Raw genomic sequence first — 15,425 nt, forward strand, 5'->3', positions numbered from 1 at the left:
ACTATTTCACTTCCAACAGAAAAGCTCGACTGGAGCAATTATGCGTCTTCATCGTCAAAAATGCACCAATACCTATTGGGGCACGGATACTGGAGCTATGTGGAAGGAGCAAATGTAGTAGCGCTGGATTCGGCACACAAGGACTTCCCGGTATGGGAACAAGGACCGAGTAGAGTGTTGTATTGCCTCGCGTCCTGTGTGCACGTCCAGATGTTCGGCTACATCAGGGATGCAAAAACGCCGAAAGAGGCTTGGGAAAATCTCTGGAAAATTTTCGTCGCAAGTACCACAGCTCTGAAGATGTAGCTTTGGCAAGAGCTCAACAGTATTGAGCAACAGGACATGTTGATCACCGATTACACCACCACGATCAAGGAGATCTACGACATGCTCAATTCCATCAATGTAACGGTGGACGAGAATGAGATGGTATAGATCTGCCTCGGTGGTCTAACACAACGGTATGGGCCAATCCAGATAGCATTTGCACACGGGAGACCATTATCCTTCTTCGATCTGCAATCGATGCTCATAGTCGAAGAAAACCACGCGAGTTGGTCAAGGACCACCCAATCCGACATCCGGATGATGTACACGGAGGCGGATCGGCCCCGTGGGCGTGGAGGACGAGCTGGTTCGGCACACAATAGCAGAATCAGAGGCAAAGAGATAGTGTCGACAATAGTTCCGGACCCTCCACAAGCAGGGGGAGTCAAAGCGGCGCCGGAAGCCATTAATCGAAGACCAAAACGGACTGTTGGCACTGTGGCAAGAAGGGCCATAGAGAGAGCGAGTGTTGGAAGAAGCGCGATTGGTTGAATTTCTTCAATTTGACACTCAGAGCACTGGACAGAAATCACATTGCGTCAACATTGGTGAGAACCATCACAATACTTTATTTTAATTAAACAGTCGTATTCCCCTTGTCTGTTCCAGTTCTGAGACGGTTGTTCACCGCCTAGGTCGCCCCATGAGGGAACACTAATTCCGATAAATCCGAATCCGGCAAGGCCGGACAAGGGAACTGGCAAAGCTCGCACTACATTGAGGGATTAGAAGGATTCGGAACTAGTAAGACCGAAAAAGGGCCAACCTTTGTGATGAAACACAAGGTGAACTCAATGAAGACCACTTCCAGATCGGAGGAAGTGTGGTACATTGACTACGGAGTGTCTAACCACATGACGAGTCACGATGACTGGTTCTCATTTCAAGAGAAGCCGGAGCAACCGGGAGTTGTCGAGACCGGACACGACACTCCTCACCCTATCATGCATGGAGGAGAAGTTCCCTTGAGTCATGTCAGACAAACAAGGAAGCTTATGAATGTGCTTCACGTCTCGACAATCACAAAGAACCTGGTGTCGGTCAGACAGATCGTCGATCAAGGGATCCAGGTGCGGTTCATTGTGGAAGAGAACCAGATCATCGTGCAAGGGCGCCGGGACGAGAGGATGTTCATCCTTGACACCAACGACGTTCGCACCGCCTTGTTTGCCAAAGGGCAGAAGATGGAATTGGGCATCGATCTCTGGCATAAGCGGATCGGCCATATCAGCTACCGGAGGCTTCAAGACCTGCAATCGAAACAAGTTGTTTTCGGATTGCCAAAATTTAGTGGCTGGAAGGCCCAAATTTGCGAAGCCTGTCACTTGGGAAGCAACATCGTCTTCCGTTCCCCACTGAAAGAAACCGGTGCCGTAACCAACTCAATCTAATACATTCGGATGTATGGGGGCCAGCACAGAACGTTAGTCTTGGTAGGAGCCGATATTTCGTCTCCTTCATCGACGACTAGAGTCGACACACGTGGATCTACCTCATTGAAAAGAAAAGCGAAGTCTTTGATTTTTTTTGGAATCTGCAAAGTATTGTCGAACGGGAAACAGAGAGGAAGATCGTGCCTGCGGTCGAATGGTGGAAAAGAATACTTTTCTGGCCAATTTTTTTCAACAGTTATCTGCAACAAATGGGAATTCAAAGAGAATTCAGTTGCAGATACACATCGTAACAAAACGGTGTGGCTGAAAGGAAGAACCGGTTGATTGTGGAGGCGGCACGGGCAATGTTGGGGGAGAAGAGCATGCCCAAGTTCTACTAGGCCGAAGTGGTCCGAACGGCCGTCTACATCCAAAACCAGATTGGGGATAAGGTGCCAGCACACGAGCTATATTTCGGGCGGAAGCCGAATCTAAGGCACCTTAGGATATTCGGTAGCATTGCATATATGCATGTGCCGGATGAGAAGCAGAGAAAGTTGAACCCGAAATTGAAGAAGTGTATTCTTATCGACTACTCACATGAACAAAAGGGTTATAAGTGTTATAACCCCCGATCAAAACAAGTTCGAGTGAGCCGACATGTCGAATTTGATGAGTCGACATCATCGTACTCTCTACCAACACCGACCCGATTCCGGAGGATGAGGCCAATAAGCCTGAAACAATCCATGCACAAGATAAAGAAGGATTCGGTACTATAGATGAGAGTCTGATCTCATTCCGGGTAAATGGGCCGCATGAGCAACTAAGTCGAAATGACCAGTCTGATGACGAGCCAATGAGTAGTGGAGACTTGGGTGTGCTCTCCCCGCGCAAGGAACTGACACACGCAAAGAGAAGAGGAAGAAGAAGATGCCAGAATATGCCACCAGCAGAGACAAATCGGATCGAAGCGAATCCGACTTCGGAAAGAATGAAGACGGACCTTCGGGAACGAAGTCTGAGCCGTCCAAGAGAGTCTTGCAACGCCGATCCACCCGCAAAAAAAACCCTATGAAAAGGTATGGGTACAATGAGTATATGGCGCATCCTTATGCGTACATGGTGAAGGTCGCAGTCGTGCGTGAGCCGGAGAGCTACGGTGAAGCGGCTAAGGACCCGATTGCCGATGGGTATACAAGGTTAAATACAACACTGACGGCTCCGTCAACTGGTACAAGGCCCGGTTAGTGGCAAAGGGCTACGCGCAACAGCACGACATAGACTACAATGAGACGTTTGTGGTAGTCGCAAAGATGACGACCGTCTGTGTCTTACTTGCGGTGGCACGGCAAAGGGGTGGCATTTACATCAAATGGATGTGAAAAATGTGTTCCTGCAAGGTGATCTCAAGGAACAAGTATACATGGTTCAGCCCCCCAGATTTCAATCTAGAATGAACATGTCGGTCGTTTGCCGACTGAAGAAGTCCCTTTACGGACGAAAGCAATCTCCACGTGCCTGGAACGCGAAGATCATGCAGAGACTACGTCGGATGGGGTTTGCTTCGTCGAAATCAGACTCTTCACTTTTCATTCGGCTAGGTCGGAATCGACCGGTTAGTATTTTACTTTATGTTGATGATTTAGTCATCACCAACGTTGACCTGGACGAAATCGGTCGCGTCAAGTCCGACCTTGTGGCATCATTTGACATGAAGGATCTTGGGTACCTTCATTACTTCCTCGGGATCGAAGTGATCCGCACCTCGGAGGGCATACTGATCAGTCAACGGCATTATGTGTTGAGTATGCTCTTCAAATTTGGTTTGAAGGAATGCAAATCCGTCTTGACTCCTTTGGATCAGAATGTGAAGCTTCGCCCCGACTCCGGAACGGCATGCGACCCAAAAAGGTTCCGACAAATAGTCGGAAGCTTTATCTATCTGACCATCACTCGGTCGGACCTCAGTTATCCGGTCGGATTGATCAGTCAATTTATGGCGCATCCGATCGTGGAGCACCTTCAGTGCACGCACCGAATTTTGAGATACGTCAGCGTGACTAAGGATAGGGGGTTGCTATATTGGACCAGTGTAACCGAACAACTTGTCGGCTACACGGATGCTGATTGGGCCGGAAATGCCAGCGACCGCAGGTTTACATCCGGATATGCCTTTTCCCTTAGAAGTGTCGCAGTCGCCTGGAGCAACAAGAAGTAGCCCACAGTAGCACTGTCAAGCACCAAGGCCGAGTACCGAGGAGCGGTTGTCGTGACATGCGAAGCCATATGGCTCAAGTGGCTCTTGAAGGATCTGCGAGTGGAGGTGTCTGATCTGATGACCATCTAGTACTACGACAACCTCAACAACATCTAGTTGGCAAAGAACCCTGTCTTTCACGTTCGGAATAAGCACATTGAGGTGCACTACTCCTGTGATGACTAAGTCATCCACTTACAACAATATGCATATTGGACTCATCTGACCTTTTTGGATGAACAAAGTGTCGGATTGCGAGGTCTCAAACCCCATCTTATGCAAATGTTGCGTGATTTTGAAGTTCCATGCTCGTGGGGCTTGCTTGAGACCATATAATGACTTCTTCAGTCGGCACAATGTTGACTTGTTCAATTCCGACCAAAAACCTGGGGGTTGTACCATGTACACTTGCTCCTCGAGATGACCTTGGAGGAACGCATGCTTTACATCCATCTGGTGAAGATGCCACCCCTTTGCCGCTGCCACTTTGAGACTCCCAAATTGTTGTTGGTTGCCAAACATCATTAAATATAACATGAATTAGGAGACATGAAAAATGGGAATTAAATATGACAAAACAAAATGAGCTAAGATTTGGAAGATGAAATCTTTATGTGGTTTCTACAAATTTCCAATATCCAAGGGAGAGAGATTACTATATGTCTTAAGAATATTACACATGGAATAGAAGACAAAACTTCCCTAGTTTGAGAAAGGGCATAATGGAGAATCCAAACAATGTTGTTTTCCTCGAGAAATACCCATTTCACATTCAAGTGGAATTATTGTTTCTCTATATGGTTGAAATATGGGTAGTAGGCACTGAAGTCTAGTTGTAAAGATTTTAAAAATGTTTGAGGAAGTGTTTCCTTATCAAGTTTCTTCAAGTCAAAATACAAATGCCATCCATGCTCGAACTTTTTGAGCTTGGATCACTACCAATCAAAATCATCGGCATGGATGGGTTGTTGAGAACATTCTTCCAAGTTCAAAAAAGCCCCTCACATTAACTTCCTAAAATCGATCGGGAAGCAAAAATAAATAAATCTTAAGGCTTTGAAAAGTAGACATTCAAGTTTGCTTCTGGATGGATTCAATAAACTCCAAATATGCTACATGATAATGCTTCACTTTTGATCCCATATAGAGTTACACAACCAAGTATTCTGCTCCTTAACATTACATAGAACATATAGTTATTTCTATTGCACTACGTGATAACGGTTCACTTTTGGTCCCATACAGAGTTACACAACCAAGTATTCTGCTCCTTACCATTACATAGAACATACAGTTATTTCTATTGCACTACATGATAATGCTTCACTTTTGGTCCCATACAGAGTTGCACAACCAAGTATTCTGCTCCTTACATTACATAGAACATATAGTTATTTCTATTGCACGCTTGTATATTTTTATTATTGTTCCGCAAATATAAATTGAATCTATTCATATAAATTCTTGTACATGTAAAGATTGAGCTTATCAATATCAACTTCTAGTTTGCAAAGAGCATGTATGCATTGAAATTTTATTATGCATAAAAAATAAGAATGCAATCACATCCACATCCACATAAATATAATTCGGATGCAATAATCAGATAATCTTAGAATATCTTCATGAACAATATCTTCGTTTCATTACACTGAAATAATATAAATAAGTTGACTAAATAGATGAAGACGATATTTGCATTAACTTGGAATTGTGGATTATCTGTATGCACGTCTATTATTTACACAAAATAGTGGCGGTTCCATTTATATCTACATAAAGGTTCTCAAAAAACCACCATAACAAAGAATAATAAAAATAGCTTGAGGAGCTTGTAATAGAGACCCTCAACAAAGTGCCTTTTCAAATGATAATTAACACATGTTTTGAGGATCTTGTAATGGAGGTCCTCATCAATGTACCAAGGATGGTGTTATATATGTCAAAAACTGTCATCATTTTGAAATAATATCAATCTTCAAAACTGCTTGCTGCACACAGATGTCAAACCAAAAAACTATTTTACTAGTCTTCCATGAGAGAAATTTGAAAAGATGGGCCTCCACAAATTTAAAGATTATGGATGGGATCATATACCATCAAATAATTTACAGATTACCCTACCCTTGCATCAAAAACTGTATTGGAAGTGGGCTGATCACAAAAATTGGGTATCGAGAGGAGATGGATCAGTCCATTTGTATTTAATGAACAATTTGCCGGATTTTACACCTTGGAGATTCACTTCTATATTGGAGACTTCCGCACCATTACTTCCTTGGAGGAGAAATGTTAAGGTAAGTACACATCTCCCTAGAAATCTCTGCATGTGATTCAATTCAAGGAAGAGATTAAAACAATAAGAGAACAACCCAGGAAGAATTGCCTAGAAATTTATACAGATCTAAAAGTGAAAATAATCATCTTAACTTTGTCAGGTTTACTCTCTGAACATGTGCGATTTGTGGATTGCAGATGTTCATGAATGCAATCTTTACAAAGAAGTAAAGAGCACAATTTCTTTTTTCTGGTGCATGGATAGTATTTTAACTTACATCATAAAATGTACGATGATCCCAAACCTCAAGTATGAGCATCTCATGCAAGGCATCCTCCACCAGCATGTGAAAATTCTCATTCCACTCTGGTTGAAATGTCTTGGGCACAACCTATTAAAATGCCAAGAAAACTATTCAAATGACTGATCAATAAACTATGACATACATACATATGCTTATCCGAAAGGAATCCTCTACATTTAAGATGGAAAACTAATTTGTGCATATTTCATCCTCAACAAAATACACGGAACTCATAAGATTCATTTTCTGGTCACATTGGTCAAACTTAATGCTCACCTTTGTTTTCATGATTGCCTTGGATTTCTTCATCTTGAGTGATATAAAAGAGTCCAATGCTTTGTTAGGTCTTCTTAACACCAGCTGTTCTCCCCGGAGACCCATCACAGACAGTACTCCACGAATAATGATAGCTTCCCTCAAGCTTCTGGGGTTGATCAATTTCTTAACACTTGATGATATATCACGATCCTTTGAGCTGAAAATCTTTTCTACCGTTGTTAACTGCCTCTGGAACGACTTTCGAGGTAAACTCGTGCTGCTTAATGAATTGATCATGTCCTCGTTTGTGCAAGTGTAAAAAAGTTCCAAATGTATCTGGCATGAAAATTATCCCGTTATAGAGTTAGAACCAACAGAATCAATGCATCGACTTATTTCTGGCATGACAGAGCTTCATTTCTTTAATCAGCATGAAGGCTCACCTAGGTATTAAAATACAGCATTGGATCCTACAGGTTTTGATACGTCTGTGCATCTACATATATTGTGAATGTTTTATTCTTTAGTAATATATATGGATCTCTACTCATAAAAAGAAAAGGATTAAAATTTGTTGAATTCTTTGTCTTCTATATTTCTCACAAGTCACACCTCTTCTCTCTCTTGTTTTTATTATAGATAAAAAATCAAAGGTGCCAATGCATATGAATTACTGTGAAGAGTTCTCCAATGTTCCTATATACGATCAATGGATATGCATTAAACTAATTTAAACTTCCCTAAATGACATCAGAAGCATTTTAAGAGAGCCAAGATACTATTGATTTTTTTCTCCAGCACCTCTCCTCGATATTTCATGGATGTTGCGTATTTCATGTCAAAATCCTTCACTAGTGGCAACCAAGCATCCAACATATTTCCTGTGGTTAACTGTTTAAGTGCAATTTTGGCGCATCCAAGAAACTCAGGCTCTTGTACCCCTTCTTCATCAAGCACTTTGATGAACAAAGATTGGGTAGATAGATCCTCAACCTCAAACTTGAATGTCTCATTCCATATCGGGGAGAGATCATTGTCCTAGAATAGCAAGAAATAACTTGGATATTAGCCAGTTAGGAAATCAATCTTTTCACCAAATTTTCAATTACATTTTTTATCATTGGTTTGGTCACTAGAAGTTCCAATAAATACACAAATATAAGATGTTTCTCCAGTACCACTCTACAAGAATAAAGAAACACATTTAATGTCTCTATAAGACCATAATAAAAACTTGCGATTTCTAATGTTGTCACAGGAAAGCAAGCAGCTAAATGGAACCAATAGATATGGTAATCTAACTTCAGAAAACGATGTAGTAAAAAGCTTGAACAAAAGACCTGCACATTGAAATCTGCCTTTGTAGTTCTCTCCATCATATTATTCATGGTTGAAACAGGCAGAAACTATCCATATCTTAATTCTGTGGCACCATATAAGAAAATATATCAGAGTAGGGACTTACTACTGTTTTACTTCTTTGTATTCTCTGGCGAATAGGCCTGATGTAAAGTAATGCAAAGGGATCCGATTTTCCAATAATATCCTTGTTCAAAAGATTTCTTGCTTCTATTAACTTCACGTGTAGAACACCAATCGGATGCAACAGCAGATCCCTGTACACGATATGTTTTGCATTAAAGTTTATTACAATTCGAACATCATGCTATCATTAGGAAGAAAATATTTGTGTACCTATAATCTCCTGGAAGAATTTTAATAAATTGACGCATAGGCCAGATCAAAGAATCTGTGACCATTGTTCTAATCATCTCCTAAGAAACAGAAAGCCAATTCAATTTATAATTTGATGACTCAGAATGGCTAATATGTTCTATATGTAATATCATGTAAATGACTCCAAAACTCTCCAAAGGACAGAAACTGAAGAAATATTAAACATACCTCAACCATATTTAGCACTCCTGGAATGGCAGGAACATTTCCACTCAGAAACTTAGCATCAAAGTTGAATGTGGTCTACAAAACACACAGACATCATTTATTAAACATTTTCTGAGGATTAAAAAACAATGTTTCCCATTAAGAGAAAAGTTGGCCAAAGAGTTGGGCCTTGTAAGGAAACGCCATGTCATCAACATCTTTCTGCACTGGGGATGGTGAAAGGTTCAGGTAGATGTTACAAAAACCCTATTCTATAATCTATCGTTTGAAAGATCTTACTGCAAGGATTCCAGATCACCAAGCATAGTTCAATTCCAGAACCCCAGAAGTTCCCTCACAGTTACATCATTTCTACTGATTCAGAGAAAATGATTTGGGAATATTCCAATTACTTAAAAGGACCAAGATTTGGTTTAAATATGACCTAACTAATTATGTCTTCTCTCACTAAGAAATGAGTGAGCTAAAAACAATTAGTACTCACAAGATCCCTTAATGAGTATACAATCGCACGAAAGCATGGAAGTTCATCGGTTAATGGTTTAAATGTAAGTCGGAGTGTTCCGGCAATAGTCACATCCCTAATCTGGTAATAGCATTTCCATTAGTTAAAATTCAGTTGTTTATACACACACATAGTGATAATATAAACACAAATATAGTTCAGAAAGAATGTCTGAAAAATTACAAACTCCTTAAATGTATTGCTGAAAGTTTAAATTTTTGAATATATCTTAATAAAGATTTAAGGAGTTCCATACAGCACCTGCACTGCTATTGGAACCCCTAACAAAGTTTGCAATTCAAGGACCATGATCGGTTCCCCTGACCATTGGAATTCCACTTCAATTGAGATCTCAGTGTTTGATGACTCTAAAATCTCAACTCCTAAACAAACGCGAAAAAGGTTCAAGAAGTGCAATTGCAATGACCAACTTTACTTTTGTTATTCACAAGTATGCATTATAGGGCTAGATTAGACCAGATACTTTAGGCGGAATCATCCCAAAACTGAATTCTCGACATTTCAAAGATGTAAAAACGGATGGTTTATATGCATCCAATGTAGATTCCATCGATGCCCTCAAAATTGGACACATTGCCTGCCAAACTAAGATTTCTCAACAATAAAAGACAGGCAAAAACACAATCAACATAGAAAACTTCATTTTTAGGGATGATGCAATTTTCAAAATCAAGTTAAGAAAAATAAAATTATATTTCTGCAAGAGGCATTTATTATTCTCTTCATCTCTCACATGAGTTGGATTACAAAAGATTTTGTGTTACTCTTAAGCATATAAGACAAGAAAAGTACACAATTGGAGGTATGAGATTGGGAAGGCGAGGAAGGAAAATGTAGAAATGCTAGGTCAAACATGGCATATCATTCCATCTTCCGATTTCGTAAATCACAGATATAGATATTGTATCCCCATTCCCGCACTTTGGATGGTTGAATAGAAGGATATCAGGCATGCAAATTGGCTTCTTGACATATGAATTAAAATATCATTCGATAAGTGCAAGAAAGATAAGATTAACATGTCTGAATGATCATGATAGCCTGTCTATGAGCATTCAGAAAGGTCATGCAAAATCCTTACCACAGTAAAAAAAAAGTATTTTTAAAATAAATGGCCTGACATGTCATAATCAAGGAAGGTTCTCCAATGATCAGCTAGGTTCCTAAGTGTGTATTTGCTTTGATCCAATTTCGTTTCCATATATGTCCTTGTCACATTATTTACCACTTCACTTGGTTCATATCCAACAGTCAAAGCTACTCATGATGAAAGTACGTCAATAACCATGCCATGTAGTTGGACCATATATGTCTATATAACATTATTTACCTCTGACTTATTCATATCCAAAAATGGGCAGTCAAGGCTATGCATGATGAAAGTGCATCAATAGCCATGCCATGTACTTGGAAAATATATGTCCTTATCACGGTATGTACCTCTGTCTTATTCATATCCAAAAATGGGCAGTCAAGGCTATACATGATGAGAGTGCATGAATAGCCATGCCATGTATTTGGAACATATCGTTTATTTCTGCATACAGAAAATTACGATGTATAAATGAGTCAAACACGAACTGTCAATTGTGATGCCTAGATAATTATGATTTAAATTAGTCATAACTCGAAATAAAAATGCCTCTGTGATTATTGGAGCCTCTTTCAACTCAGCTCTAACTATATCATGCTGTACTGATGTTTTGCCCCTTATCATTTCGGCAATCAAGGTGTGAGCAATGTATTGAATAACCACAGCTTGGTGTGGGGTTCTTTGTATCATACACAAGCACATCCTCTGTCACAAGTCCCCAAAGTTGCATGGCTCATTTCAAGGAGAAACATGATTCCCAAAAATAGCTTTGTATGCTTTACTGGCTGCCCATTAAATAGAAACCAGTGATCCGACATCTTCATGCATGTCTGAGCTGTCTTACCAAGGTTCACAGCGAGATTTCCGTTCTTCATAAAAATACAAGTACAGAATCTAGAGTTTCCTGTAGTTCCTGTAGGGGGTGTGAGATCAAGATAATATTATCTGCATATAGAAGTATGGGTATGATTACTCTGAACAACACTTGGATTAGGTTCATCTAATGGTGGTTTAGGGCTATCTAAAACCTCATCAATGTAAAGCCCAAAGAGAGGGTGATATGGGGTGTCCTTTGTTTGATACTCCTCCTGAGGTCCCAATGTTTCTTGACACCCCACCTCAGCCTCAATAGTTTGCATAGGTTTATAGTCTTTACATGAGTTTAACTTGTGGTACTATGTCAAAAGGTTTCAGGGAAGTCTAAAAAGCAGTAAGTAACATGGCCCTTGGACATGGATTATCCCCTCCTCAACAAGAGGTCGTAGCATCAAAATGCAATCTCAAGTGGTGAACTCCCTCCTAAAACCAGCTTGCCTGATCACAATATTTCTCTATCAATTCACTCAAGTCCAACTCTAAATTTGATCCATTCAAATTGCCAAATAATAGGCATATCATGATGGTTCTGTAGTTATCTTGTATCATTGGATCTCCACTGTTAATCAATTTGCACGAAAGTGTGTTAACCACCTGATCAGGAAACCCTCATATAAAGTACTATAAACATACTTACAAGAAGTAGTGCAAACAATAAATACTCTCCTACCAAGCCACGATGGTCTTGGACTTTTGCATTCTGGACTAGATCAATCTCATTAATCAACACCGACCTACTGAAAAATGTAGAGGAAACTGATTGTGGTCCATGGATATGAAAGTTTAAGCTATCCCAACATATTAGGCAAGTTCTTTGCATGTGCATGCTAAAGCTGATTGATATGGTAGTTTGTCCTCAAGACTATACATATCAGTTCCATCTTCATTGGTGTATTTCGCTATCCCTAATCACCCCTTACTATCTACACGTTGACACTAATCTCATGCTGAGGCCCTATAATGAAGCATGATATGATATCTATAGGGTTAGTCCTTTGTGGCTGTTGATCCTAAAACTCTTATTTGAAACTGATTTATGGTATGGATTATCAAAGGTTGCTTCCAGTCGTAAGATTTAATGCTTGCAATAATCCCATGCCTCACAAGTTGACATCAAAATTTTCATCCCTGAGATCTTTCTTCCAGCGTTATGAGCCTGTATATTCTTATTGACAGGCAAAAATATTAAAACAAGATATCTTCAATGCCTTGTGGAATATCTTGTCTCATCATGGATGACTTCAGGACATATACATAGAAAATGGAAATCGGAAAACGTACAAAAGTAACAAAATATAATTATGAGTTACTAAAAGATATGCATAAAATGCCAACTATGAAATGAGACCACAAATTAAAAATGCATAATGGAATGTGAATCCTCCTCATTGCTCTTCATTTCCTCTTGATAGTCCATAGTTGTAACTATTCCATAACTCTGTAAATTTTAACTATGTTTTTCACTGTTTCAAGATATTTTCTTATAATGGAACCTTCAAACTGAATTTGGTACGAATTAAACCTCTTGAATAAAGGGCCATGCCATAGCAACTTCTTTGTCAATCCAATCAATCTGTATGATCATTCACCAAAGTGTTAGTCTACATCATACGAATTCCTTGACATCCTAATACTATTTGTATTATGCCCACTTCAAAATATGTCATTTATCTAAACAGCAACTACAAGAGTAGAGGAAAGGCGCCAACACAGAGTATATTACCTTCTCATGCTTGCCAAATACAATCCATGGAGGAAACAAATCCTTTGGAAATAACCGTTTCACATCTGAGAGTGTCATGTCTGACATACTCATGATAGAAGCTGCCTGGAATCACAATTACATTACACTTCCCATTATTCTTAAATAGCCTAAGAAAAATGAATGAAGGTTATTTATTTGGAAGAATTTTTTGTTTAATAATAAACAAGCATTCAAAAAACATGACATCATACACACACACACACACACACACATATATATACATCACTCAATTCCTTGTCATATGCATGAGGATCGTGGCTACATTTAATGTTCAAGACTTTCACCAAATTTTAAATGACCATATTCACTTAATTTGATGGATGGTGTATGCTTACAAATACAATAGTTTTCTTGTTTTGCATGATGCTCATAAGTAGCAATTCAATAGAGATAACATGCATGCAATGATCATTCCCGTGGATGACATTTCTATAGATATAATGATTGTTTGATCGATAATACAGGGACGAGAGGCATTCATAAGTACCTAGTCAATAGTGACAAGACATATAGTAACAATAGTGACAAATATAATGGTGGTAAACAAATGTACTGATCGAATTGAATTGATAAAACAGTTTTACTGGAGTAATGAAAGAGTAAAAATACATTAATTCTGCATAAATCTAATGATAGTCAGTAGAACTAACCAACTGCATGTGTTTGAGGGAGCGCCGATGTGATAGCCTCCGAAAGAGGGCTACAGAAGCCACACCCAAGAGAACTCCTGTAACGGCTCCCAGGATCCATGCATACAGATACTCCATAGCAGAATCGATACAGTCAAAAACTCAATCAATTGCTTTTGACACTACCCATGTAGTTGTCAACAATGCACATCACCTTGTGATCAGTTTTAGCATCTACCACTCTAGTGAAATGTTACTATTTTAACAGAGTTCTTGAGGACACATAATACAGTAGCCAGATTTCTTTTTGTATCTATCAGCCACGTAGTTCACCAGAACCCATCAAAATCATAATCGATACTTTGGAGATGGTTCGCTGTAGCTCTAAAAATACTCACCACATCCGAATAAAATTGGAAATTTCCATATTTCTGCATATTTTATTGTACAACTTCTCTAATCAAATTATATGAGACCAGATTGGTTTCGTGTCGATTTTATACATATCAATTTCCTGATCAAATCACACGAGGCCCACGACAAATCAGAAGAACAGAAAACAGAGAAACATACTATACTTGCAAAAACAATAGAGAAAAGAGAAGAGAATTTTGAGGGTGTGGGTGGGTGGGTGGGTGTGCATATAGATAGAAATACACATATAAATGTAATCTGTGGATTGCGTTAATCGTTTTCCATTCTGTCACTCTTCTGCTTGTGATTGTGTGATATGCATAATAAAAGTTATGTCTGCGGGCGACAATACAAGGACAGAGAGAATATGTATACCTTTTGTTTGTTTCCCTGTATCTTGGACAGAGGAGAGGCTGTATTATTATGTACATATGTATATGTTGTTTGTTGTGTATGACAGACACAGAGAAAGAGAAAGAGAGAGAGAGAGAGAGAAAGACATATGTACATATATGTATGTATGTACATATGTAATAACACACACATGTAAACATACATACATATTATACATATACATATGTATTATGTATATGTATTTTATAGACATCCATCCATGGCACAAAATGACTTTTACAACAACCTCGCTCAACATATACTGATACAAATCATCTTTGTACTCTACTCTACTCTACTCTCTCTCTCTCTTTTTCGTAAATAATGGCTTTCATTATGAAACAAAAAACACCACCATGACTAACTTACTACAAAGTATAGAACCCTTCTTCTATCTAGGGATCTAAAGAATACTACGACACCAAACTCTCTCTCTCTCTCCCTCTCTCTCTCTCTCTCTTTGTGTGTGTGAAATTTAAGAAGTTTGAAATTTCCTTCCCTTCTAACATTTTATTTGTGGAGAGTATAAAGCTTTTCATGTTAATGCATATGTATTATGTACACAACGCCAGTCTTTATATGTATGTCATGTTTAGTGTGTAAGGTTGTTTGTTGACAAGAGAGGTAGGTATTTAATTAATAATATTATTATTATTATTTTATTTATTTATTATTATTGTTGTTATTTATTTATTTATTCCGATTATTCTTCTTCTTTTATTTACATACTTGTATAACTAGGTAATTATTATTATTATTATTTAAAGTTATAATTACTCTTATCAAAATACTACTATTTTAAAATTTATTAGCATTACAATATTTGTTTTATTTATTTATTTATTAAGGTGTCACGAGGTCAACCGGACGGCAATGACAACAAAAGCACAATTATGAATATTCTCTTTTCCTTATATTATGAATATACCCTCGTGGAGGGAGGGGTATAAAGCCCAATTAATTAAAAACAAATTACGTTTTTGGCCCAATTTGGCTCCGGTTGGTTGACGTGGTAGGTTCGACT

At 38.8% G+C, this 15,425-nt stretch overlaps 1 protein-coding gene across 4 annotated transcripts; it reads right to left on the reverse strand.

Moving 5' to 3' along the window:
* Positions 1 to 5,554: 5,554 nt before the first annotated feature.
* LOC147860218 (synaptotagmin-5-like) lies at positions 5,555 to 14,406 on the reverse strand. Of its 4 annotated transcripts, XR_015530222.1 has the most exons (15): positions 14,384 to 14,406; positions 13,616 to 13,836; positions 12,924 to 13,028; positions 12,723 to 12,773; positions 9,688 to 9,808; positions 9,472 to 9,593; positions 9,190 to 9,291; positions 8,706 to 8,780; positions 8,496 to 8,575; positions 8,266 to 8,416; positions 7,602 to 7,838; positions 6,819 to 7,136; positions 6,516 to 6,629; positions 6,058 to 6,283; positions 5,555 to 5,951 (listed from the first exon to the last, which is right to left on the reverse strand). XR_015530222.1 is itself a non-coding variant. In XM_087324383.1 (14 exons), the coding sequence occupies exons 2-14, from the start codon at positions 13,730 to 13,732 to the stop codon at positions 6,119 to 6,121; spliced, it is 1,758 nt and encodes a 585-aa protein (XP_087180509.1). In that variant the 5' UTR covers positions 13,733 to 13,836; positions 14,384 to 14,406; the 3' UTR covers positions 6,028 to 6,118. The 4 variants fall into 4 exon arrangements, 1 of the variants encoding a protein (XP_087180509.1); XM_087324383.1 differs by lacking the exon at positions 5,555 to 5,951 and having other exon boundaries at positions 6,028 to 6,283; XR_015530223.1 differs by lacking the exons at positions 13,616 to 13,836; positions 14,384 to 14,406 and having other exon boundaries at positions 12,694 to 12,773; positions 12,924 to 13,029.
* Positions 14,407 to 15,425: the final 1,019 nt, after the last annotated feature.

Source organism: Azolla caroliniana, unplaced genomic scaffold (assembly GCF_043228905.1).
Source record: "Azolla caroliniana isolate FFs.n. ecotype wild unplaced genomic scaffold, voAzoCaro1.0.p SCAF_9, whole genome shotgun sequence".
Lineage (NCBI taxonomy): Eukaryota > Viridiplantae > Streptophyta > Polypodiopsida > Salviniales > Salviniaceae > Azolla > Azolla caroliniana.

What these genes read in the sequence shown, in the direction of transcription:
- LOC147860218 (XM_087324383.1), bottom strand. Translation starts at nt 13,732, where the DNA reads ATGGAGTATCTGTATGCATGGATCCTGGGAGCCGTTACAGGAGTTCTC. An exon ending in GATTCCGCCTAAAGTATCTG is followed by an intron (nt 9,594 to 9,687) that starts GTCTAATCTAGC and finishes GCGTTTGTTTAG; the next exon opens with GAGTTGAGATTTTAGAGTCA. An exon ending in GAGTGCTAAATATGGTTGAG is followed by an intron (nt 8,576 to 8,705) that starts GTATGTTTAATA and finishes TCTGTTTCTTAG; the next exon opens with GAGATGATTAGAACAATGGT.